Source organism: Psittacula echo, assembly GCF_963264785.1.
Source record: "Psittacula echo genome assembly, chromosome: 5".
NCBI lineage: Eukaryota > Metazoa > Chordata > Aves > Psittaciformes > Psittacidae > Psittacula > Psittacula echo.
In genome coordinates, this window is record NC_137739.1 from 42017290 (window position 1) to 42044733 (window position 27444).

The following is a 27444-nucleotide window of genomic DNA, read 5'->3' on the forward strand; positions in this document are numbered from 1 at the left end:
TGCTGTCTCTTTTTTATGCTTGTTACTGGTCTCCTTTGGTTTTCTTTGTATGCTTGCTTTGTCAATAGGCATAAAACTCAGTGCAGTTTCTCTGTTTCATATAGCTCTTCTACCCTGAGTGTTCTAATGTAGTAAGCTCTGAGTTTTATTTTTAAGACATCAGACAAGCGACAAATTCTTTGCAAAAAAATGAAGAAGCCACTTGCAGACAGAATTCGCTGAGTATCTTCTTAAGAAAAGTAGACTATATAAAGAAGTTTAAGTATGCTGTCCATCAGAATAATTCTTATTCTATTACAGTGAAGGTGAGTACTGCATAAAACAATTCCACAGGCTAAACCAAAACATTTCTATGTGTGATTGTAAATAAATCTTGTTTGCTGACAGAAAAGAAGGAGACAGCAGGAAAGAAGACCTAGCAGATGCTGGCATTCACCTTAGCAAGCAGAATAATCTTCAAGCATCATGAATTAGAAAGAGAAGAATGTTATTGTTTGCCAGCTGCTATGGGTCTATTAGTATGTCAGCATCTGGTGCCACAGAAAGATCTTTGTGACGTGAACACACAAAGTGAATTCAGACAGAGTTTTCTTCTGCTGAAAGGAATCCTTCTGAAAGTAAACATCTCGGGCCTTGCCACTGGTCAATTAACTTAGTTTTTGATGTATCCTAATTAAAGTTTGGTAGAAAGAGAATATAATAGAGTTCACCTCAATGATTAAATAGTATAGCGCAATCAGTAAGAACTGAATAATAATCCCATAAGGTTGGCATTAAAACTTTCTATTCAATTTAGGCTGGAATTTGTTTCCAAATGTCAGGCAGCAAAAATATCTAGATTTGTGCAAAACCAGTTGGCTTGAAAGTGTCTTAAACTGAATAATAAAGTGAGGCACAGAACTGCCCCAGCCCAGGCTAGAAATTTGCAAACACATTTTGTTGACAAAATACTACTTGTTTAATATTGCTACTTGGTGGCAGGATTATCTATGTTCCCGGGGATATTAAAGACATTAAGGGTGTTAACAATTTCATATTCATGATTGATATTGCAAGAGATAACATGAAACTTCAGTAACCATAACGTGTTGGTGGACCCACACATTAAATTGTTCAACAGTATACACAGAATGAACTATACTGTCTTGCATTTGTCTGTTACTTAGAATTATACAACCCTTGCATGCAAACCAAACTTGTTCATCAGAGGCAATACATTAATCTGATAGATTATGTATCTGAGCACAGACCTTGCAAAGGCATCAATGTACTTACTTTTGGTGTTGGGCAGGATGCAGTGGAGAGACGAGAGGTGGCCTGGGCACGAGGAGATTCTGAAGGAGTAGTACTGAGGGAGGCTGTATCACGTGGGAGCACCTGAACACCACGAGAGATGATGGAATCTGGAATCTTAAAAAGAAAGGAGATGGAATTAATAGTAACAATTATACTGTATTCAAAACTTACTCAAAACCTCACATAAAAACCACAGGAATACCCCACTCTTAGTCTGCATACCTTCTCATACTCAGTGCAAGCAGTGGTTAATGGCATGTTCTCCTAATTTCAGTTACAAACACCTAGCAAATATATGAGATCATGTTCTAACTGAAGTAGCATAGAACATATATTCCTCCTGATAAACCTATAAATCAGACATACTACTACAGAAATAGTACGAAAGTAATGTTTTTCTTCTTAAGCCTCCGTTGTAACCCAACAATGACCAACCATGATCTCTACTGTGTCATGAAGGGAGGCAGACTTCCCATCCTCTAACTAGGGGACAAGATTCTGAACAGAAAACCACTTATTAGCAATGACTGAATACCTCTGAAGAAATGTCATGCAGTGAGAAAATCTCCTGTAAGAAATGTCATGCAGTGAATAAGTACTCTTCATTTCATGTACTGAAGACTTTATTTCGGACAAAAATTCCTGATGTAAAGTTTTTGCTGCAAAAGCTGCGGCCCTTTCTGGAGGGAGTACAGGCAAAAGCACTAGAAATCACCATCCAATGCCACATTAGGTTTAAAATGCATTCCAAACAGGAAAATCGGAATTTGATCCTTTTTTGTTTGTTTGTTTTTCCTTCACATCACGTACTGGAAGACCAGCTAGGAAAGTTTACACTCACGATGAACACAACTGCCAAACTGGTAACAACAGATGAGAAGGCTGAGGCACTCAAAAACATTTTTGCCTCAGTCTTCATTGGCAACCTCTCTTCCCCCTCCTCTTGAATGGATGGACTGCAAGACAGGGACTGGGGGAGCAAAGTCCCTCCCTCTGTAAGAGAACGTCAGGTTTGTGACCACCTAAGGAATCTATAAATGCATACGTCTATGGGACCTGACAAGATGCATCCCAGAGTCCTGAGGGAATTGGCTGATACAGTTGCCAAGCCACTCTCAATATACGAAAAAGTCATGGCAGTCAGGTGAGATCCCTGGTGACTGGAAAAGGGCAAATATTGCACACATTTTTGAAAAGGCTAGAAAGGAGGACCCTGGGAACTAGTGACCTTTCAGCCTACCTCTATGCCTGGAAAGTTCATGGAACAGATCCTCCTAGAAGTGATGCTAAAGTACACGAAGGATAGGCAAGTGATTTTAGACAGCCAGAATGGCTTCACCAAGGGCAAGTCTAGTGTCCTTCTATGACAGACTCACTACATCAGTGAACAAGGGAAGAGCTAAAGATGTTGTCTATTCGGACTCCTGCAAGGCCTTTGATATGATCCCCCACAACATCCTTCTCTCTAAATTAGAGAGATATAGATTTGATATACAGTGGATGAGGAACTGATTGTATGCTTGCATCCAAATGGTAGTGGCCAACAGCTCAATGTCCATATGGAGACTGGTGATAAATGGTGTCCCTCAGAGGTCCAGACTGTGACCAATAATGCTCATTATCTTCATTAATGACATAGACAGAGGGACCAAGGGCACCCTTAACAAGTTTGCAGATGACATCAAGCTGAGTGGTGCAGTTGACATGCCTGAAGGACCGGATTCCATCCAGAGGGACCTGGACAAGCTTGAGACGTGGGCCCATGTGAACCTCATGAGATTCAACAAGGCCAAGTGAAAGATCCTGCACCTGGGTCAGGGCAACCCCTGGCAGCAAAACACGCTGGGGGATGAAGGGACTGACAGCAGCCCTGAGAGAAGGTCCTGGGGGTAATGGAGGATGAAAGATTGGATTTAAGCCAGCAGTGTGTGCCTGTAGCCCAGAAAGCCAACCATCCCCTGGGCTGCATCCAAAGGAGTGTGGCCAGCATTTGAGGGAGGTGATTCTGCTCCCCTACTCTGTTCTGGTGGGATCCCACCTGGAGTACAGCATCCAGCTCTAGAGTCCTCAGTAAAGGAAAGATTTGGACTTGTTGGAGCAGGTCCAGAGGAGGGTCACAAAAATGATCAGAGGGATGGAACAGCTCTCCTACAAGGAAAGGCTAAGAGTTGGGGTTGTTCAGCCCAGAGAAGAGAAGACTACAAGAAGACCTTACTGGGGGCTTTCAGTACTTAAATTGGGCTTATAAGAAAGATGGTGACAAAATTTTTAGTAGAGCCAGCTGCAATAGGATGAAGGGTAATGGTTTTAAACTAAAAGAGAGTAGATTTAGACTAGATAGAAGGAATACATTATTTACAATGGGGTGGTCAAACAGTGGAATTGGTTACCTGGAGAGGTGGTAGATGCCTCATCCTTAGAAACATTCAAGGTCAGGTTGGAAAGGACTCTGCATAGTCTGATCTAGTTGTAGATGGCCCTGCTTACTGTAGGGAGTTGTGGACTAAATGGCCTTTAAAAGTTCCTTCCAATCCAAACTATTCTATGATTCTACAAATCTATTTCTAAGCTGGAATTTTAGGGACAGATCCCTTAGCTGGTATTATTAAGCAACTTAAATAAATGCAATTACACCATCTTAGAACAGTGAGAAAATGGTCTTATTTTCTGTTACAAAAGTGAATCTATCATTGTCTTTTATCTGCTGTCTCTTCTGTTTAGTTTTATCACCAGTTCCAAAGAAGTGAGGTAGAAGAATGCATTTAAGAATAGAACTTTTCTTAGCATTAATACAACAAGTCTAAGAAAGTCTGTTGCTTCTTATTACTGCAGTATTTGGGTCCAGTAATGCAGATATCTCACCAGCTTTATAATTGACTACATTGCTAATTTAACATAATGAATAATTTTTTTAGAATTTTTTGTGTGTAAAATGGTAAGACATACGAATGATAAATACCTCAGGTAAGAGAACTGATCTCTAATATTAGTTCTGCAACACAAAATGCAGCAGATATTCCTCTAGAGTACACTCTCTACAAAGGCTTATTCTAATTTTATTTTCATAATTTTAACCTCTTCTTTTTTCAGAGGCAGCACTTCTACCAGATCAGATTGCTCTTACTTCCTGCAATTCACTTTTCTACTACAACAGACTAGGAAATGTCAAAATTCAGATCTTTGAAGGAATATATATACACATATTTTAAGATCTTTCTCCTCATTAAGAGTTTCTTAGCTCATGTAAGAATGTTCATGTTCCAAGAGAACCACCAAAAGAACCCCATATTTGGGGGAAATAGCAGTAGCAGACAACAAAAAGAAGCAAGAGATGAAGACCCAGTGACAAGTCCACTAACACTGGACATTTCTGAACAGGATTTTATTTTTTCATTTTTATAATGGAGATGCAGGACCCAGTGTGCATCGAGGCATTTTGAACATTCTTGTCTAACAGGGCTTTAGCACAAATAGAAGCCACTGAAAACTACCCTCCTTCCAGGAACAAGCTTGAATCAGATTTTAAAATCTGTTGCATCCTGTCCTGGGTTCAGCAGCAGCAGTCACTTTTTCTCCTTCTTAGTAGCTGGTGCAGAGCTGTGGTTTTGACTTTCGGCCTGGGAATAGTACTGATAAAACTGATGCTTTTGGTTGCTGGTCAGAATGTTTACCCTGACCAAGGACTTTGTGAGTCTCATGCTCTGCCAGGGAGGAGGAGAAGCCGGGAGGAAGCAGGGACAGGACACCTGACCCAAACTAGCCAAAGAGGTATTCCATACCACAGCACGTCATGCCCAGGGATGTAACTGGGAGTGACCCGGAAGGCCTGGAACGCTGCGGGGTAGGGGTGAGATATCAGTCGGTGAGGTGGTGTATTCTCTTCCTTGTTATTTCCCTTATCATTATTATTATTGGTGGTAGCAGTAGTGATTTGTGTTATACTTTAGTTACTAAACTGTTCTTATCTCAACCCATGGGAGTTGCACTCTTTCGATTCTCCTCCCCGTTCCCCCAGGAGCGGAGGGAAGAAAGGTGGGGGGGGAAGTAGACTGAGTGGTTCTAATTTTCGGCCTGGGCTTAAACCACGATACATCCTTAGGACCAGTGATAAGATATTGACAGCTTTGTTGCTTATCACTGTGGAGTTAAAATGACCAATCTTAAGACTCAAGTCATTAAATACTGCTTTTTTATGTAATTTTTTTCCCCTCAACTTTCCTGATTATTCCTATTTAGAAATAATGTCCATGTCTAACTTAGCAACCTTGACTTAGAGATACTGGGTTATACCTAGAGGATCTTATTTTACTACAAACTCTCTTCCACACTTTAGGGTTTCTCATGTTTATAACCTGTTTATAAGTTGTGTGGAAAACGATCTTGCTCTCAGTGTACCAACAGCCCCCTGTTTTCTGCTCTACTGATGTATTTCTAGACTTAAAGTATTCTTTACCAGTCAATTTCTGTCAGCATTTGAAAAAAACCCCAGCTTTCCTCAGAGGATTTTTCAAGGCTAAGTATCTTCTGCTTCAGTTTCCATTATAAATTATGAAGTCAGAAGAAGTTTCTCTTCACTACGGACTATTATGCTGAGGATATCATCCTATCGAGAAACAGTGCATAACTGGCCTCTATTTGGAGTAGTCTTGATTTGCAAATGGCATCTTAGGGGTGTATTTTGAACAGGAGTAAATAGAGGTAAACAAGAACAATGATATTCTTATCATGCAAACAGTTTGTAGTCAGAAGCACCATTTCCCTTCTGCTCTCTTTTTCTCCTGAAATCCCATCTTAAATATGTTAAACACAAGAAAAAAGACCAAAATCCAGAAGTTTTATATTGGCAGAGCTCGAATGCTATCTATAAATTTGAATGCTTCCTTTTAATCCCCGTGACTAAGGACAACGCAGCAAAAAATTACATCTTGCTAAAGGCATAAAATAAAAAAAGACACAAAAGAAAGAAGAGTTTTAAGTCTTCAAATAAGCCACCTTTTCCTTACCCTCCTCTGACAAAATGCTGCACGCATCTTGACATGATTGTGTTCACTGGGTTTACTCTGGTTATTCTAGAGTAACATTGTCTCATTCCCTTCAGGCAAGTGACTGCTTGGTGCATTTTTTTCTACCCACCACATCTATCAATCATTGCTTCTAAAATTTTATCTGATATTACCTTTTCCAGAGCAAAAAACTCTCTCAACAAAGTGACTAGGACAATTCCAGTCTCCATTGAATTGCATGTGAAGTACACATTTTTGCCTGTGAGAAAATTAAAATCTAAGTAAAATTTCAGCCAGGATACTAATCAGAAAAGGAAGCTGAAGACAAAGGGAAAAAACTATTACAGACATTTAATTTCAATGGGAATTATTCCCTAATCTCTACCTTTACAGAAAAGACAATTGCCATAAACCAATCCATACATAAACCAATCTAGAACTCTAAGTTTCGCCTTGCTAGCTTTCACAGACACAAAATCTCACTGAGAGAATTGTTCGTTCACACTAACAAATTTTGCTCCAAGAGTTTAATTTCTCTAATAGGAGAATAGTGTTGTATTATAAATCCAGTATTAATATTCTCATTAAACCTACAACTTGCTGATTTCAGAGAAGGTGCTAATACATATACTGCATGAACATAAATATACAAAATATATAATGGATATCTACTGTTCATTAGGTGAAAGGGACAATAGAATATGATTTGTATTCCTACGCATATGATATGAGGAATGTCTCATTTTTCTCACCTACATTTAGTAAGATTTTCCTTTAAAATTAAATTTAAGCAATTTAAGTCTCTAATCAAGGACACTTCTTGTTAATTCCATTAAAGACCTTGATAAACCCATGAGAAATTTCTGAATTTCCTGGAGCCTGGAAATCTTCAATAAACAAGGGTATGAATATTATTGCACTTGAGATAATAAACTTCCACAAAATCACATCCTGACTATTTATGGTATCTCCTCCTGAAATTTTTCAGCTCATTTTCCAGTTTCAAACAAATTTAATAGAGGGTAGAGATCTCAAAACTCTAACTAGAGTAAACCAAAAATTTAAGGTCAGTGAAAACAGCTTCTGTTTGCACTAGGTAGAGTGGAAAACCTGTCATAACACAGTGACAGAGAAAGAAATTAATGAGAAACAAATGAAGTGACAGCGAAAGATATCCGGCACATCCATCAGTCATTGCTTCTACAATTTTTATCTGATATTACCTTTCCAGAAGTACTTTTATATCGGTTTAAATATTTGTATTTTCAAAATAGAGAACTAAGTGTTGACAAGGAGTGGGAAAAGGAAAAGACATGAGATTTAGTCTCTTTTGCCAAGGACTGGAACAAAGATTGACAGTGCTGTTGAGGTACTAAGAAAACAAGCTTCAGATGGTAATTACTATGATTGTTATACAAGAGCAAAAATTTCTTAAAAACATACAGAAATGACAACTTAAAAACCCAACAACTTTCTGAAAAACTAGCCACTTCCAGCTCTGGGTTTGAAGATCTGAATTAGATTATAGATGCATAAAGCAATAGCTTAAGAGTAATTGCAAAAGGACAGAGAAGCCTGGATGACAGCTTAACAGCATACGTCAGAGAAGCTGAATTCACTGTTCTACTCATACTGAAGAATATGGTGCAAATTGTAGTTTATTAACCTCAACTCAAAAAAATAAAACAATTGGAATAGATGTGTGTGTATGTATACATATACAACTTTGTCAACATGTATGTGAACTTTAACGCCTTCACATTTCTTAAGTCACTTTTCAAGAGACATGGTCATCATGTTTTAAATACAGAGGTGTGACACTATTTGAGCGATGGTTTAAATTACTATTTGCCTAAGGGAACAAGAAAGTGCAGCCTCTGGTCATCAAATGTAGTGACATTTTTACAAGAACTTACACCCTATTTGCTAGCTGAGATGGGAAGAACAGGTCAGACAAATTTCCCTAGGCCAACTGCCTTCTTTAGCTTTCTCTAATCTACAGTTATAATGAAATCTAATCTAATCTACAGTTATAATGTATTCAGTTATGAATACACTAAGTTATGTTCCATTCCTGATGATACTGTAGTCATTATTCTATTTTGATTCAAGCCTAGACTAAGCCTTTGGCAGAAATGTATTATATTTTGTTAGAGCCCAAGTTATAACCTCTGGGTTGTAATAAACTAAGTCCTTTCTAGCCAATGATTGCCTACTATTCCTAAAATCCAGTAATTTACAGTAAGTCCACTGAATCCTGACTCCTAAAGTCTTTTTGTCTGTTTTTGAGAAATTCTATTTTTAAACAGACCACAAAAGTAAGGGAGAAACTGCAAGTGATGAAAACAAACTATGAATACCCAGTGTAAATGCTGTATTATGTTGACAAACAAAATACTGAGAGCAAAGCAAAGCAAAGCAAATGAAGGGGAAAAAGTTACCAAAATTTCATAGCTCTAAAGCAGTAATTTTTAGGGGATTATTTTAATTACATTCAATTATTGAGTCCATTCAATGATAAAGCCGAAGACAAATCAGAAAAAGGCTTTATAGAAATAATTATCTCAGCAGCCAAATTATTCAAACTGACAATGCGCATAAACTTTACCTTGTTTAGCCCTGTATCAAACAGAGTATTTTCTGTAGCATGTTCTCTAAATGATAGCACTGATGTGTCTTGGTTAGAAGAAAATAAATAACTGTCTGTTCACACAGTAGACTAGGAGGCAGGCAGTGTATTTTTAGCTACGGTTAGTGCAAAAGCCTCTTGGAAGTGTCTCTTACCAGTTCTTCTGCACTGCCTGCTGCATGATGGCAATAACTGATGAGACCAGGGATGGGCTGTTCACCTTTTGCCATGATAACAGCTGAACTGGTGTAGGATGGATGCTTCTAATGCACAACACATAACAGCTATGAATACAGTGACAGGAAAACATGAAACTATACAAGCAAATGACTGAAAAGGAATGAGGTAAAAACAAGTGTGACACTGAAATGGCAAGCTCATATGAAAACAGCCAGTTTAGATGTCAGGTATTTTCTGCCTTAAAAAATGGCACATATTATTTACTTTTGCCTATATCAAAAGAAATTAAGATATTTTCAATTTGCATTAATAAAAACTGAAACTTGCAAGTAATAATTACCTTAATTCATCCCTGTAAAGACAAATGTAATCAGGAATTTCTGTACATAAGGAGATGATCTCCAGCTGCATCTGTCTTAGAAATGCCAAGATGTCTCAGACCTGAATTCACATTTCTGGAGTTAGAATGTTGCTTCTTTGATTTAGAAAATGTTTAATAAATTTTGAGTCACTCAGACTTTCAGTTTTCCTAATAGGAATTAAAAGCACAATTTGTGGAGTAAATATAGAACAAAGCAGTTTAGGAAAAAAACTTGCCAGACGTAGGAATACATTGTCTTTCCATTTGAAGACTGAAGACAAAACTGAGGTACATATGTATTACTTCAAGTAATATGATATTTCTTTGGAAAACATTTAAAATTTCAACTCAAATGATTTGCAAGTGTTATCTGATTTTTTCCTTTTGTAGTCTCAAATTTATTATTTTGGTTTGAGTAATGTTGATCTATGAATTGCTGGTTAAAGCAAGGCTATCAAGAAAATGTGATAATACTTAGTTTTGTGGCAGAATTTCACATCTCTTATGTGGACATGCAAACCGGAATACAGTAGTCTGGATAGCCTATTACTTTACCTGCTACCTATATGTTCTACTTTTTATCAATGTTTTTAGAAACCAACATTTTCTTTTCAAAATAGATATTATGGCTTAAAAAATCCTGTTGTGATTCCTTAGTATGCCATTTATTGGACTTAACATGTTCAGGAGTGTATTTTGAATTAAAAAAAAAACCTCACTAAAAACAGTCTGTCACATCAGAATGGCATAATAAAAATGCATGGTATCATCAACACAATAAACAATATATCTCCCACTGAAATTTGAAATCATCTACTGAAACAGGATTCATATATTTTTACAAAGCAGTATTTTGACAGAACATACCTAAAATATACGTGTTTGACCACAGACGTCAACATATAGGCTTAACATGCAGATTGGTGGAAAGGACCTGAGACAGAAACTAAAGGGTCTCTCAGGGAAACAAGCCAGACTCACCTTAGCTGCAATGGCTGCCGCTGTTATATGTGAAGAAGAACTGTCCTCTGTTGAGGCAACTCCACTATCCTTCTTCTCCTCCTCTTCTTCCTCACATTGTACTCCTTTGTCTTCTGTCTGCTTGTGAGGGCTGGTGGTTGGAGGAGGAGAAAGAGGAGGTGGTGGTGAAGGTAGATCTTCAAGCTCATCGTGTACCTCCTTTACTTTTACAATGGCATCCCGCAAAAGATCAATGGCATGAGGTAGGGCTGGCAGTATAAACTGAAAGCATTCCTATGCACAACAAGAAGAGAAATGTCTATGAGAAGTTACCTGCAGAAGTAAATAGGAATTTTTCAGATTTCTCCTAAAGTGTATATGGGACTTAGATGCATCTTCTCACCCAATCATAAATAAAACCTTAAATGCCCTATACAAGTGCTCACAGAGGGCAAAATGAAACTCAGAACCAGAACTGGGAACTATACGATATATTTTTGCCTTTTTAAAGTACAACAGGGCTACTGTAATTAAACTAATATTGGATAAAACCTTCAGAAAACAAGACTTAAATTTTCATGAATACGTAACACAAAAACCAGTAGCTGGCAGCTGGCAGAATGCTACAAAAATACAGAATAAAAACATTAACTCTATCCCTGCAGGGGTATTAGCTTCATATCATTCCTATTACGTTCCTTCACAATTAGAGAACAATTCATAAAGGTTTCCATAATTATACTTTTATGTAATTACATCCTTTTTTATTCATGGACTTATCCTATATACTGGAAGAATGACAAAATATACTAATTATAATTTTACATAACTCAGAAACAATTGTTCATAAATAATCTATTTTTCAAGCCTCTCCTTGCTCTGTGATCTTAAAAATAATTAGAAGAACATTTATTTTATACGGCTGGAGAAAGTAAAACTGTAGACATTGTGTAACTGCTCTTCTTCTGTAATGGGCATACTTATAGACAGCTACCTTTTATAGACAGCTACCTTTGCTGCTAAAATATGCTAGTATTTCATCAAATCAAAGGGGAACCTCGGGACATCACACACTGCAGGCTCCTACTCAGATCAGAGTCAATATGAAATTCAGACCGGGTGCTTAGGGCTTTGCTCAGTGAAGTCCTGAAAAAAATCCAAGAACAGAGACTCCACAATCATTCTTGACAACCTGTTCTAACACTTAATTACCCTCTAACCGAATTTTGGCTTTTTTGGTTGTTTGTTTTTTTATCTAGCTGGAAGCTACCTTCTTCATTTTAAGACTATTATCTCTCAGGCGCCTCTGTAAAAAGTTTTCTTCATATAATTTGAGCAGACCACATAGAAACATTACATTATTTGAAAATGATGGCAGGGTCACAAGAATGAATTGCCATGGCAGTGCAGTTAGGGAACATACAAGTTGACACAGAAAGCTGACGTTACTCCTTTTGTTGTACTTCATTTTCAGTTTTGTTTCAAGCATAAGGAAGACTTTTTAAAATTTATTTCAACATTTCAGAGAATCCAGAAAATAAAAAACAATAAACATTTTATAAATAGATGGATACTGTAACAAATATTTTTTAAAAATGCCTATGTAAACAAAATACAGAGCAAACCATCCATCAGAAATCACTGGAGTTTATATAAGCCACTGGGTAAGTCAAAACTATGACTCACACTATTTCCTCAAAGCTCCACAATAAGAACCCACCTTTCAGTTGCTCCTTTAAGAGTAATGAAAAGTCAGACTACTTGATAGCAAACTAGATTAACATAGGATGCTGTATATAATGAATATATACTAAAATATATTTTCAAGCATAATAATTATAGCTTCTAATGTAACTGTAAACCTCAGAGTTTTTGTGTTTCTACAGTACTATTTTTTAAATGGTTTAAAGTACCAAAGCATACAACCATCATTACTTCAGTGAAAAAGCAAACTTCAAGTGAGTGGTAAACAAAGACAAAAATTAGTGAACTGACCAATAATAATGAAAAAGTAATTAAGGACTAATTTTTCAGAGAAGCATGCTCCCCTACTGCCACTGAAATAAAGCCCTGTTGGCTTGGCTGTTGATGCATAGGTTTCCAGTAACTACTCCAAAGCTCATTTTGTAAAAATTCATTGTTTTAGGCAATTGCTAGTAGTATTATGAAAAATTGTTATAGACCCCAAAATTTCAATTAAATCTAGTAATTTAGCACTTCACTCTCTTTTATAACATTAAATACCTTTTGCAAGGCTAAAAGAAAAGAAAACTGGCCAGAACAACAGATCTTGATTCAGTGTATATGCCACACATTCTCTGGAGAGAACATGCTCGGTATGCATTATGGCCATTTTTGAGATGGAATGTTTACACTGCTGCCATTTCCTATTAGTATCTTAATATTTTATTAATGGAATCTGTATATTGCTGCAATTTCATTGCTTTAACTAAGCTTCTTATATGATCGTATTAATATGATGGAAAGGAAATTAGCAAGCCATAAAACAGAGAAATGAGAAAGATTCCTGGTAACAGCTTGTCCTATTTGGTTTTTGAGATCCAGCCTTTTATGGAACAATTTTCACTACTATTAATCTTAAAATTTTTTGCTGAAATCTGATACTTTTAAAGATGCCTCATATTAAAATAAATTGTGACAGAACAGAGTATCATGACAGGGACAAGTAAATCATCAGTTTATAAAAATCTTGCTTGTATAATGAAATCATATGACTCTATTTTCTTTTCCAACAAAATTACCTTTTTTATGACTTATCAAACTATTGTTGAAATACTTATTAACATTTTTTCACTTCTTTTCCTCATCCTCTTTCTACAATTTACCTATCTTCACAGTCTGAGACCCTCAGGGCAGAAAATGACAATTTGTTTTCTGTACCTACCATGTTAGGAGTGCTACTTAACAGAAACCATTAGCTATCTCATCTCTTTCATAACACAACAAAAAGTATCAACTTCTGAAAAATATTCTTACAGGTGCACTAGTTCTCCAAGACATGGGGCCCACTGCTATGTTAAATTTGTGTACATACATATAACTTCCCACTCACAACTGGAAGACCTTCAAGTAGGCATACTCCTGCCCCACCGTGCTTGTTGCATGGCTTGAAGGCTTTTAAATGTCTTTTCAATTACAGAGTCTCATTATATTTCCTAAAAAGGCTCTTAGGAATGGTAGAATCATAGGAGGGCTTACTGAGCTCTTGAACTGAAATATGTAGACAATATATCTGAAAACCTGTGATGGCTGCTTAAGATAATAGTATTCGAAGCATTTCCTCTTCCAGGTGACAGCCTACATAAACATTCTTTCTTTATCTCTGGACATAAGTCTTTCAAGCAACAGTGACTTCAGGGCTGTGCTGCCAAACACATTAGAACTGTCTTTCCTGTGATTGGGTACTACTGGTCCAGAAGACGTTGATAAACTACAAGGTACACATTTGTTAGAGGCCAGAGGTAAAGACGTTTTTTAACAAGGCCACTCACCTAGTCTGAGCCCTGAAGAAATGTGATCTCGTGTTTGATGGGAAATCTACCTTAGCAGTTTTGTATTACAATGTACTGCCCACTATTCAGCTTACCAGTATTTGTGTGGAAAAGGCCTTTTTCTAGATCTGTCAGACAATTACACAGAAAGAAAGAGCACCGAATGATTAAGCCTTATTAACACGCACAGAGAAAAATCCCTTCTGGTGTTTAATTCTGTTTCTCTCAGCTTTACAGTCAGACTGAATGAATAAAACCACAAAGCCTAACTTCTCTGCCCAAACCAAGCAAAATACAGGCAGAAAACAGACTGTAATAAGGGTTTAAAGTCTGGTATCCATATCCAAAAAGATCTAAAATGTCCTTAAACTCTAAAAATTTATGTTTCATTTTTTCCCTCTTCCTGACCAGAATTGGGAATGCTCTTCATACTCCAGCATATTCTACCATACACTAGGTCTTCCTCTTCTGTGTGGAAAAGAATACTTTCTTGGAAGTTGTAGACAGTACAGGGATCAGGTACAGACTGACTAGAGAAGGAGGAAGTGTAAGGAACCATTAGAGAGACTATCTTTATCAGCACTTTTACAGTGAGTACTCTCCTGCATTACATGTAATGCTGTCCTGGTCACACAGTACCTTCAATCAGATTGGAATTGTATCAACCCTAAGAGTTATGGTGGGCTCAGTTATATGAATATGCATTTCAATTCATTTTTGTAAAATCTGTTGTAGTGGATACTTTATACCATTAACAATGGGAGGTACTCATCATGGGTCCTCAGTAGCAGATCAGTAAGAATACTTCTTACCTGTGACCCCTTCTTGCTACCTGGTAGATTAATTATGAGAGTTTTCCCTCTTATTCCACACACAGGTCTGAAAGGAAAGAAAAACCCAGAGTGAAATTTTTGCATGCAGCTTTTTCCACTGTAGAAACAAGAATGGAGCCTTTAGGATGAATTCTACTATTTTTCAGAATGCATAAACTTACAAAACATCTAAAAATATTCATTACCCATGTCCTCATAGAACAGCTCAGGAAATGCTGAGCTGAAAAAGCATCAAATAAGACTGATAGAGTCTAACATTTAATTGAGAGTTTAACATTTAATTGATAGTATAAACACTGGCTAGATTTCTGTCCTTTTTTAGATCTGTGTTGCTTCCATAATTCTATTGTTTCCTTAATACGCTCTTTGATATAGTCCTTATTTGCTCACACACATGGCTCCTTTGTAACGTAATCGATGGTGACAAAAACTATTCCTCCTGCCAGGCAGAATTACTAAGTCATGCTGGTTGCACTAATTAAAGTGTGTTTTCTTTTTTTTCACAGATACAACATAAGAAAAGCACAGGGGGAAGTAACTCTCAAGCAAAAATCGCACTTGTGTAATTATGCAATTCATATCTAATTCCCCCTGACAGTCTTCCCCCTGGCCCCACAAAAAGATGGAACTGACTATCAAAGATGGAAGATTTCATGTTATTCTTTTGCCTTCAGGAATTTGTTTGGTGTTGATTCAGGGCTGAACTTGAACACCCAACTGCTTAACGCTTTCTGTTTAGAGTTTGCCTCTTTCTCCTTTTAGCTAAATATTTTTCAAGAAAAAGTAAGTTAAAATGACTGGACTTTGCCTTGAGGTTGTAAAGAGTGCCTCTTGCTTTTCTCTACTGTTTACAAAACCAGTGATGAAAAACTCAGACTTGGGTATAAGGATAAGAAGAAAGTAAAAGGACAAAACCAGACCACTGAGATATGGAGGCTACAGTTGAGAGAAACTGTGTAACAACAATCTCTTTATCAAACAAAAACAGGAGCCGTAAGTGAAGACAGAAGAGTAAATAATTTCTTAATAGGGCATTAAAACCAATTTTGAGCCAAGGGACATGGTTTGTGGGGTAGCCAGCTTCCCTGGATTTATTCTTATACAAATAATTATCAGTGATTAATTTAATTTATAGGTAGCATGGCATTTTTTAGCATGGTAGCAAGCATTTTAGTGACAGCTGTCATAATGCTTACAGTTAAATAGCACAGAGACCTTTTTAGTGCCACAATACAAACTTTTGATATCACAATCAAGACAGCTTGAAGACAAGCCTCATTTCAACTGGCAGCTTGACTACTGAAAGACTCCTAGCCTCTGTTTTCCTATATTCACTTCTTTGACACTATATCATGTGTGTTAAGAAAGAAATCCAGGAAGTTGAGAAATATATATTGAATACATACTGAAATACTACTAAAATACAAAGATGGAGAGCCTAAATTAAAAAAATATGCTCATTTACTCTTGTTGCAGTAGCCAAACTTACAGAGCACAAACTCAATCCAGCAAATCCCATTTATGGGATACAGTTTATGTCAGATTCAAAATAAAGGAAATAAATAGAAATTATTCACAAAGGAATTAACATGAGGCGGAATTGTGTTTGGTAGATAGTTCCTTTAATAATCTTCTTAGCTTTTTTATTCTGCTTTAAATAATTTCAAACATTATAAGCTAAATGACCAGTACAACCAACCAATAATAAAAAAGGACTAAACCAGCAGCCATTCTCCTGGAAGCTACAAGTTTCAGCTGCCAATAATCAAATTTAGTGACTCAAGACAGAAATGGATCTGCCAAAAATTTCTCAAGAGAACATACAAAATTAAGTAAAAGCATTTAAGAACCGCATCGCTTGCAAAAACTATTGTGCGTGCTCCTAGCATAAATGCACATAAAATGTGCATTCATTCTGGCTGACTGGAGAGATAAATTGATGATATTCCTCCAAATACAGAACAGTTGAAGGAGATGCTGTGGACCTCACGTTTTCCTTAGCCTTGTGTTACAGTGGACAGAAACTTTAAAAAAAGAACCCCAAAGTATGGGAAAGAAGAATACGAATAGAAGCAAGGGAGTGGAAGGAAACACTGCATATAGGAGAAAGAAAACAATAGAAAAAAAAATGAATGCGGGAGGAAAGAAATACAGGTCTGATGCAGAAGGAGGGATGGAGATTGTGATACCTGAAAATAACTCAGGATCTCCCTGAGAAGAAACTATGCTGGTAAAAGTAGAAGGACAAGGAGACAGGGAGTGCTTTAAAAAGCTTCAATAATGATTGGCGCATCACGAGTAGTTGACAGGTAAGGATTCGTGTAAAGGGAAGAGGTAATTTTGGGACAAGGACCACTTTGGAAGCTCACGGAAAACACGTAACAAGGTCTACTATGCTCTAAGATACTTCCTGGTGGACCTTGGGACTGAATCCAATCTATAAGAATCTCACTGCCCCTCATTTGCAATCTGTAAATGCAGTTTACAAAATAACTCACCACTCCCTAATGCTGGTCCCTAGTCAAAAAGACAGCCTGTAATTTATAACAATTTTTAGACATTCATGTGATAAAATTCAACACGATTGACCTAACATTTCCAAGCCTGCAGGTGATTTATAGAAGTGTCAGCTTAATGTTGCATAACGGAACTTCTGCTTTTGCTTTTTTGAAAAGTCAAAGAAATTATATGCAAAATTATCCATCAGAACTTCATTTTAAAATGAAGTCAATGAGAGGTAAGCTTAGGACAACTAACATTTAATATTAACTACTCTGAAAAATTAGGATCTACATTTCTCAATCTGTGCACCTAAAATTAGTGTATGTTTTTGACCTCTCAATGTGTGCCTTAGTTCTCATTGTAAATGGGGATTACAACACTACCTCAATTTGCAGAATTTTCTATGAAAATATATTAACAATTTCTATGTTAGAGTAAATAATAAGTGGTGTAAGAAAAATCTCAAAGGAAAAGAGTCTGCATTCAGAGAAGATTCTGAATAAAGAGCACTGAACCTGGTACAGGATTACACATAGGACTATCAAAACAAAGAAAAGTAAATTTCCTTCCTCCACCTTAAGCATTTGCAGATAAATTCTACAAAAAAATGTAATCGTCACACACGGGCGTTCACACAGAACTGAAACCATAATTTTGTAATGTTTGTGTACTTAACTTCTATGATATGAAAAGTGTCACAAAAATAATGGCCTTTGCACGCTGATTGCTTTTAGGCCTGAAGTAAAGATTTTAACTGGAAAATTTTAATAGGCCTAATATCATTGCACGCAGTATCTTTCCAATGTTATCTGCCACCACTGTCATCAATTATTACTCAATGCAGCTGTAGTTTAAGGGGCATTTTCTTTCTTTATGTACAGAAGTGTCAGATTACAATCCAGCATTTTGGTTCCACTGCTGTTACAACATTCTTGCAGACATCCTGATCACACCACGTCCTATATCAGACTTGGTAGTGTCATCTAAATGGCAATCCTTTTCTTGATCAGAAACAGAACAGCAAAATTAACCTTTCCTCTCCTTATGGTAGCATTCTATTGCCCTTTCCCTTCAGGTAAACACAAACTATGATAAAAAAAAATATTGTAACAGCTAAAGAAAATGAAAATAACTGCTAATTTGGACAGGATCTGAAGGTGTTAATTTGGTAATGTTGCCCTTTCAGATACATGATAAGTGATATGAAAAGTTTTAAAATACCTGATTGAATCAGTAAACCTCTCATCTAAATGTCGTTTAGAAAAAGAAAATATCTGGATACAAAGTTGCAGATTTGGAAGTTCCCTCTTTATTTTTTATATAATTATTTTCTTGTTATACCATCATTATGCAAGAAGAAATCAAAAACCTGTAACAGCCATTGTTTCTTATTTACCTTGAAACAACATTCAAGCACAAACTAAATTCTATGAAAGGTATCGATATTACTAAGTCTCTCATATGTAAAATGAGGTAAATTGAAGGAATAAACTAAAAATCAGCTCCAGAAAGGAAAACACAATAACAACAGATGCCACTGATGAAAAAAAAATAACATGCAGAGGAACAGTTACTAAGTATTTAGTAGGAAATACCAAACTCTAGGACTTACAGCTTTATCTGAAAGCATGGGATAAATATTCAGAGATCTTTTGCTGAAATTGGAATAAAAGCATTATCAAACCAATACATTTGTATTTATCAAAGTGTTTTTCTGCTAAACAAAACATTTTTGTACTTGATGAACTTCACTTACCACCAAAATGCCACAGCTCTAGGATGAAAAGACAGCGGTTTAACAGCATGCATCAACATTACAAATAACCTGGCACAGAAAATACAGGGGGATACAGTCTAATCTAATGGAGACAACAAAGGGAACTAAATTAAAGAACGCAATTAGCATTCTTGGAATGTGGCCCTTCTCTGAAGTTAAGACTTCTAGACTTGATAACAGTGACAACCTTCAGTTATCTGCGCATTGTCATGTGTATTTCTAAGGAAATAGTTCACCTCGGGTTTTGAAGGAAATGGTCTTACCTAGAGAGCATGCCCAGAGGAGTTACATTAAGTGATCCCATCAGCATTGCCAGGGCCATTCCTGGGGCTTCTCGCTCTATTACTTCTTTAGTGGCCTGCAATCAGAGATTGAATAGCAAAGTGAGTGAAGAAGTACAAGGACAAAAAATATGAAACCAGGTAAAATTTGGGTAAGAATATCTTCTTTTTTTGTTTCTGCCAAGAGACGTCATTGCTAAATTCTCAACACTGAAATACATTAAAGAATTTTCTCTTGGTTGTGTAAAATAGGGAAAGACAAGGGGTTGGGAGGAAGCACTGTTAGCTGTACTGTAAAGACTCCTATAGAAACTGTTAGAAGTCAGCACCCTATATATATAGGAAATATTAGCCAGCATCACATAAATAACAACTCCCTCCAACAGAAAGGAAGTAATGTTTGTGAATAAGCAAAGAAAAAACCAAATGTAACTGCCTTCCTCATCAATCTCATGTGCATTTTCCCACTGAGATTTTCCCAGGCATGAGAAGGGTGAATCACTCTGTGCAGAAGACAGAAAAAAAAATTTGCAAAGGGAAGCCCATGTAGCAAGCAGGCAGGAAAACAGTAAAATGGTAATGATAATGGCCAGAGGCTGAGGCCTTCCCTTTTGATCATGTCAGCAAAACAGCGGTTCCAAACAGGCTGGGGGCTTTTATTCACAAGCGGTCTGTATACAGTGGGCATTGAGAAGCCTGGAAACAGTCTGAAAATTCTTGTCTTTTTAGTCCTTTTTTCACACAGGGAATCAGATAGAAAATTATTTTTCTGGGATGTGCACAGCCTGCTTACTTCCTAACACAAATTCTCTCAAACGCACAACCTGCCCAGTTTCCCAGCCTCTACCTTTAGTTAGGACATAACACTTCAAAAGCAGGTTACAATTGTACCTCTCTTCATTTCCCTCACAGTAGCTGTTGTTCAGTGAATAATCTTGTTTCATGTTCTGAAACAAGTTTCTAAGTTATCTGGCACGACTAAAATGTTAGCAATGCTCATAAACCTGTGAAATCCATTGTAAAACATCCAGCCAAACCACAATGCTTTGATAGTACAGCTATCAAAATAGAAGGAGAAAAGCACATCTTAAATATAAGGACACTCTGAATAACCTAAATTTTACTGGCAGTTTGATATGGCCAAAAAAAAAAAAAAAGAAGAAGAAAACCAGACAAATTATTTTGTGAGAAATATTAAATTAAAAACCACATCTTTGTATTTTTACTAGCTTAAAAGTACAAAAACTAAGTCATAGAGAACTGCACACCTACGAAAAGGACTCAGAAGTTCTATACTAGCTATACAGCTAAAGCACTTACAGGAAGTAATAAATAAAACTGGAAAAAAATATCTCTGAACAGTACACATACTCAAGTGGCCATATTCTCAAACATTGCCATTAACATTTAACATGTTTTAAAGGAGTATGTTAGTATTACAGCTCCCAAGTAAACCTTCAGACCTTTAATTAACAAGCTAACTTGATACATGCTCAGTTGTGGGAATCAGGAACTTTGGTTCTTACGAAACCAAGCAATTTTAGTTCAGAAGCTGACACCACAGCCTCTTTTATTTCAAGCACAGCATGTCAGTTTTACTATCTGCCATCCTCTACTCAGAAATTGAAAAGGCATATAAATACAACCCAGTGTCTGTATTTCTACATAGGGGAATGAGAAGAAGCAGGATAGTAATGATGTAGAAAAACTAAAACCTCTCTTCTGAGGGAGATTGTCTAAAGATACCTGCTGATGTATTAAATTATCAATCACATTAAAAAGTCGTAACGCTATACACAGATGTGATGATTTTTACAGTACAGAAGAAAAAGGCATTGCAATGGTGAAGGGACACTTTGCTGACAGTGAAAAAGTTGGTGAAACATGGAATTCTCTGGGTGTGCATACATAGTAAGTTTGTATCTATGCCTTTTATTTTCAGCTAATACCATGCTTCAAAGCTATTAAAAACTGGTTTTAAATATAAAGTACATTTTGAGATTTCTTTTTTGCCCTTGAGCATAGTGACACTTTGAAGATATCATTAGTTAAAATTCTAAACAGGCTTCAAAGGTAGTACAAGATGCAAGACTTCCATAAACAACAATCCTGCAGCTCAGGGAGTCCTTCAACGAGATTCCGGTCCACTCTCCAACTTCACAAGAAAAATGACCTTCACAAAATGTCACTGCTAGCAGGCAATGTGATTATTAAAAATGTATAGACTAAGCAACAAAACCTGAAAGGGCAGGAAGTCCAAACAGCAGTACAACCCAGACAGAAGTTTCTAAAAATACTTGTTTCAAAATACATATGCTTACGTTTATTACTGCAGGCAGACTTCTACAAACAGAAGAATGCTTCCAATTTTCCTATTTGCAGCCTGACTGGATGGATGTAAAAAAAAAAAAACCCAACAAAAAACGCTGCTGAGATGTCCTCAAATAGCACGACTTAAAATGCGCAGTGTACAGGAATGAAAATCACCATCACACTGGGAAGAACACTCTTTATCAGCTATATGTATATGTATGAAATTAGCAGCGCTGCAGTGATTTGTAGATACTTCGTGTCTGTATGTAACAACTCTTTTTTTCACCTAACAATGTACCAAAGTGCTAGTAGAAAAGTTTTCTAATACTTCTTTCAGCTTTGAAGGAAGGGTGGAAGAAAGATGTCAAAACTAGACTTTCATCTGTATCCAGCTCAGGAATTAACTGCCTGGTACCAACATCTACCTGCATGCAAACTGTTGAAGAATTAGTGACTCAGCACCTTCACATTTTACCAGAACTGTAGCAAGGCTGAATTCAGGCATTTTTTCCTTGGTAGTCTCACCATTAGTCAGCTTTTCCCTGCTGCACGAGGCCATAGTGTTGGCTAAAACAAATCACAGATCAAAACTTTTGCCCCTGTCTCTCTTTTACAAACAGTGATGACAACACTACTATATGAGCAGAAGCAGTAAAAATTGATGAGGAGATTTCATTCTGAGCTCTCACAGTGATACCTTTGTCAGGACTGAAGCTACACACTGATTTCTCAAACCTGAGGCTGATGACTATATATAAAGTAGGCAGAAAATACTGGAGTAAATTTGCATAAAATATTAAATGACTGCAAAAAGTGTCCCCAGTTTCTCTCGCCTAAGGTCAAAGTGCAAAGCAGACAGATGCATGCAAGATGGAGGTGGAAAAGAGGGGTTCCACAGAAGCAGAAGCACTTGAAGGTAGAGAGACAGAAATGCAGAAAGGCCAGTTTGGAGGTTGCAAAAAAAAGCTGAGGCTTGTAATTTAGGTGGGAGAAGGACATGTGAGAAGAAGGAAGCCTGAGTGGAAAGGAAGAATTGTGGAAAGGAAGTCCAAGCAGCAGAATTGTCAAAAGGTCAGGAATGAGGGTAGAGAAAGGGGTAAGTGAATAAAGTCAGTGGGATGGAAATAACACTCCATAAAGTGGCTTGGACAGACAATAAATACATAATGGAAAAACTCAAAAGCAAAAAGTAAGATAGGACATGATAGAAATGTCAGGCTGTGGGGGAACTAGGGAGAGACACAATGGGACTGAAATAAAATGGTAGTTTCTACTCCAGAGAGGAAAAGTAGAGACTAACAATTAAATATTCCACATAACTATTCAGGACTTACTAGCAATGTCTATGAGAGCAGTTCTGCTTGTATTTCATAGCTATATGAATAAAGACAATGTATTTTAAAACACATTTTTGATTGTTTTCAATGTGCCTTTTAATTGGAGTTAGGGCATTATGTTCCCAAACCAACTGACATATTTTTAGATATCTTTGATGTAGTTCTGGTTGCTTAAAGATGGCTCACTGCCAATTGGTTTCACAGTTTTCTGATGCTTCACTGCCTTTCTATGCCTCCATATAAAGCAAGTTAGTTCAGTTCCAAACCTGTGGAAGCCCTCCCAGACAGCTTCTGGAGGATATACCTACTCCGAGCTGATTTACTTAACATACCTAGGATTGTTCTTCTTAAATGTTCAGAAACTCCTTATCTTTTGTTTGTCAGGTATTAAGCATAGCAAAGTTTGACCTCAATAGTAAGTAATGATCTAAGACATAAACTCCTCAGCAGTTTCGGGTTGGTAATATAGCTTTATCTCCTCAACTAAAATGCAAATATGAGACAAGTCATAATAAGTTTGACTAAATTAAGATGACCGAGCCTGCCTCTGCTGAAAAAAATTAAAATCTATGACACTGCACAGCATATCATAAAACTATTTATGCAAATTAATGGACAAATTTGCAGATAATTTATATTTAGCAGACTATGGAATTAGCATAACATTTTATTACCTATTTGAGTTTTTTACTGAAAGCAGAAGTCTTGGAAGGGTCTAAAAAAAAATACCTATATACTCTCCTGTTCACAGACCACACTGGACAAATAACTATGGGGATGGATCAGTCAACTATGCAAACAAAATGTCAGTCATGTCTGTCAACCAGTTAAGTAAGAAGTGTATACTTTAGTAACAAAAATTTAATCTGTCAGCTTGGAGATGAGATACCTCCTTCAAGGTTATTCAGTATACCTCTGCTGGAGATGACGTGTGCCTGTAATTTCTATTCACAAGTCAGCTATGGCAGCTTATTGTCTACTTCCCTACTCTTTTGCAGAGGAGAAAATAGAGATTACATGGAGCTAGACTGATTAGAGGTTCTCATCTAATATTACTTATCTCTTCCTTCTCTGAGTACAAGAGATAAAATGGATGTTTTCAGTTACTGGTCAGAATGTTTACCCTGACCAAGGACTTTGTGAGTCTCATGCTCTGCCAGGGAGGAGGAGAAGCCGGGAGGAAGCAGGGACAGGACACCTGACCCAAACTAGCCAAAGAGGTATTCCATACCACAGCACGTCATGCCGAGGATGTAGAACTGAGAGCTCTTGGAAGGCCTAGCGTGGCAGGGTGGGGTTGAGATATTGGTCGGTGAGGTGCTGTATTCTCTTCCCTTGTTATTTCCTTTATCATTATTATTATTGGTGGTAGCAGTAGTGATTTGTGTTATACCTTAGTTATTAAACTGTTCTTATCTCAACCCGTGGGAGTTGCATTCTTTCGATTCTCCTCCCCATCCCTTCAGGACCGGGGGAAAGAAAGGCGGGGGGGGAGAAGTAGACTGCTTGGTTCTAATTTACGGCCTGGTCTTAGACCATGACATAGACATATATAGACACATACTGAGAGCTCTCCCCGGCTTTTATGGAATTATTTTACATAAACCAAAACATGTCTAAATGTATTAGGGTTTATTATTCTATCATCTTTCCTTCTTCTCAATAGTGAGCTTGGTATACATGCAGCACAAGGATGCTGATTTGAAATTTGCTTGCACTCTCAAAATACTTGCAGCAACTGTGCTGCCATGAAGATCCTAAACATCACAGAATGACACAGAATTTATGTGGCTGAGTAATAAAAGTGTTACAGTAATAACTACTGTTAGATTAGATTAAGTACAGGCTCCGTTTTCTCTGTTTCTCTTCACATCCGCAATTCCCTCTGCCTGCAACTTGTGCCCTCAATCCTTTCACTGGGATGCATCATAACATTTACTGTAATGATGCCTATGTCATGAGACTCAAGATACCAGGAGATAATTCAATGTCATTCTTGTTTATAACTGTTATCAGCAAATGATTTTATCAGTTTAATTCCACTATGTACATGACCATAAAAACCAACTGGCTGGTAGAGGTACCTCTGACAGTACTTGATGACTTAGGCATGACCAAGTCATGAATATATGAGCGAGTGACCAGGAGCGCGGCGAACAGGGCGGGCAAACAGGATGGGTCGAGGCAGTTTATGTGGCAGTTCGTGCGGGCAGGCGAGCGGGATGGTGAGTACTCGCTGTATGACCGGGGCCCGGTCTGGGAGCTCTGCTCTGGCTGCCCCGGCAGTAGCCAGCGTAGGCACTCAGACAGAGCCGATGAGAGGGGAGGCTGCAGTGCAGAGCTCAGAGTGTAGAGAGTGCCTGCACTGGCCTCCTGAGGGAACAGTGCACAATGGGCAGGGCTGCAGTCGGTGCTCCCTGGTGGAGGTCCTCCTGCAGCAGGTGGCTGAGCTGCGGGATGCTGTTAATAGGCTGAAAGATGTCAGGGAAGCTGAGGAAACAGGACTGCCTCCTCCAGGCCCAAACTGTGCAGGGGCCTCAAGCGTCCCCTGAAGCTCATGGGGGAGAGGAGGAGGCTGTCAAGCCAGGAAGCTGGGAAATAGTAACAACAAAAACCAACAAAAAACAGAGGAAGAGGACAAATAAAAACAAGGGGCGTCCTCCTAAAGCTGTTGTCCCCACCCAGAACCGCTTTGCTGTTCTGCAGGGGGCTAAGAAGGAAGGTCACTTGCACCAGAAACAACCGTCCGGTGCGCCGGTAAAGAAGATCACTACTGGTGCTGCCAGGAAAAAGAGGCAGGTCATAGTGGTAGGGGACTCTACTTTGAAAGGGACTGAAGCACTCATCTGTCGGCCTGACCCGATCTCGAGGGAGGTGTGTTGCCTACCCGGGACACGGATCACGGATGTTGCAGAGAGGCTGCCTGTTCTAGTGAGACCCACGGACTATTACCCACTTCTGGTGATCCATGTGAGTGCTAGTGATGTTGATAGCAGTAGCCTGGAGAACATAAAGAAGGACTACAGAGCCCTGGGAGAGGTGGTTAGGGGCTCTGGAGCTCAGATTGTCTTTTCATCAATTCTCAAGGATGCAGGGGGAGACCTTAAAAAAGCTAGGAGGATTGGCCAGGTTAATAAATGGTTAAAAGGGTGGTGCCATAGTCAGGGGTTTGGGTGTTTTGAATACGGGACCCAAGTTAGTAGGCCAGGTCTACTGGGGGCTGGTAGAGATGATCTGACAAAGAAGAGGAAGAGTGGTTTTGGTAGCAGGCTTGCCAGGCTGGTCAAGGTTGCTTTAAACTAGATGTGCTGGGGGAGGGGGGCATCGTTTCATCCCATCACACCCAGTCAGTTGCCAGCACCTACAATAAATGCTCAGAGTGATGCAGAGATATTCCAGCTGCTCCAGCCAATGAGCCGGCTTCATTTGGAGCTCGGCTCAGATGCCTCTATACAAACGCCCGTAGCATGGGAAACAAACAAGAGGAATTAGAAATGTGTGCACGACTACGGGAGTATGACATAGTAGGCATCACAGAAACAGGGTGGGATGGCTCCTATGACTGAAGTGTTGGAATGGAAGGTTACAGGCTCTATAGAAAAGACAGGCCTGGCAGGCGGGGAGGGGGAGTTGCTATTTATGTTAGGGATAGGCTGGAGAGTATGGAACTCTGTCTGGGGACAGGTGAGCAGTCGACAGAGAGTTTGTGGGTCAGGGTTAAAGGGAGAACAGCGATGGGGGACATTACTGTGGAGACCGCCTGATCAAGAGGAATCTGCGGATGAAGTGCTCTATAGGCAGATAGGAACAGCCTCACGCTCACAGGCCCTTGTTCTCATGGGAGACTTCAACCACCCTGACATCTGTTGGAGTGAAGGTACGGCCCGGCACAAGCAATCCAGGAGGTTCCTCGATTGTGTGGAAGACAACTTCCTTCTGCAAGTAATAGAGGAGCCGACAAGGAGAGGTGCCATGCTTGATCTCGTGCTCACCAACAGGGAAGGGCTGGTTGGAAAAGTGACGCTCCAGGGCAGCCTTGGTTGCAGCGATCACGAAATGGTCGAATTCGAGATCCTCAGGACAGTGAGAAGAGCGTGCATCGAGCTCACTGCCCTGGACTTCAAGAGAGCAGACTTTGGCCTCTTCAGGAGCCTGCTTAGTAAGGTTCCATGGGATACAGCCCTAGAGGGCAGGGGGGCCCAAGACTGTTGGTTGTTATTCAAGGATCACCTGCTCCAAGCTCAGGAGTGTTGCATCCCAACTAGAAGGAAGTGCAGCAGGAGGGCCAGGAGACCTCCTTGGATGGATAAGGAGCTGCTGAGGAAAATTCAAAGGAAAAAAGAGGCTTATAGAAGGTGGAAGCAGGGACAGGCGGCCTGGGAAGAATACAGGGATGTTGTCTGGGAAGCTAGGGACCAGGTGAGGAAGGCTAAGGCCCAGTTAGAATTGAACTTGGCTAG

At 38.4% G+C, this 27444-nt stretch overlaps 1 protein-coding gene across 6 annotated transcripts in view; it reads right to left on the minus strand.

Annotated features, from left to right (window-relative positions):
• GPHN (gephyrin) overlaps positions 1 to 27444 on the minus strand; it is a gene marked incomplete at its 3' end in the record, with an annotated part of 311539 nt that overhangs the window by 94653 nt on the left and 189442 nt on the right. For 5 of the 6 annotated variants that reach the window (XM_080619965.1, XM_080619964.1, XM_080619962.1 and 2 more), the window contains 4 exons: positions 19317 to 19411; positions 14754 to 14820; positions 10451 to 10723; positions 1276 to 1410 (listed from right to left, as the gene is read on the minus strand). In XM_080619965.1, coding sequence (XP_080476091.1) covers positions 1276 to 1410; positions 10451 to 10723; positions 14754 to 14820; positions 19317 to 19411 — 570 coding nt within the window. Of the gene's footprint in view, positions 1 to 1275; positions 1411 to 9083; positions 9192 to 10450; positions 10724 to 14753; positions 14821 to 19316; positions 19412 to 27444 lie in introns of all 6 variants that reach the window. The other variant, XM_080619961.1, reaches the window with a different exon arrangement.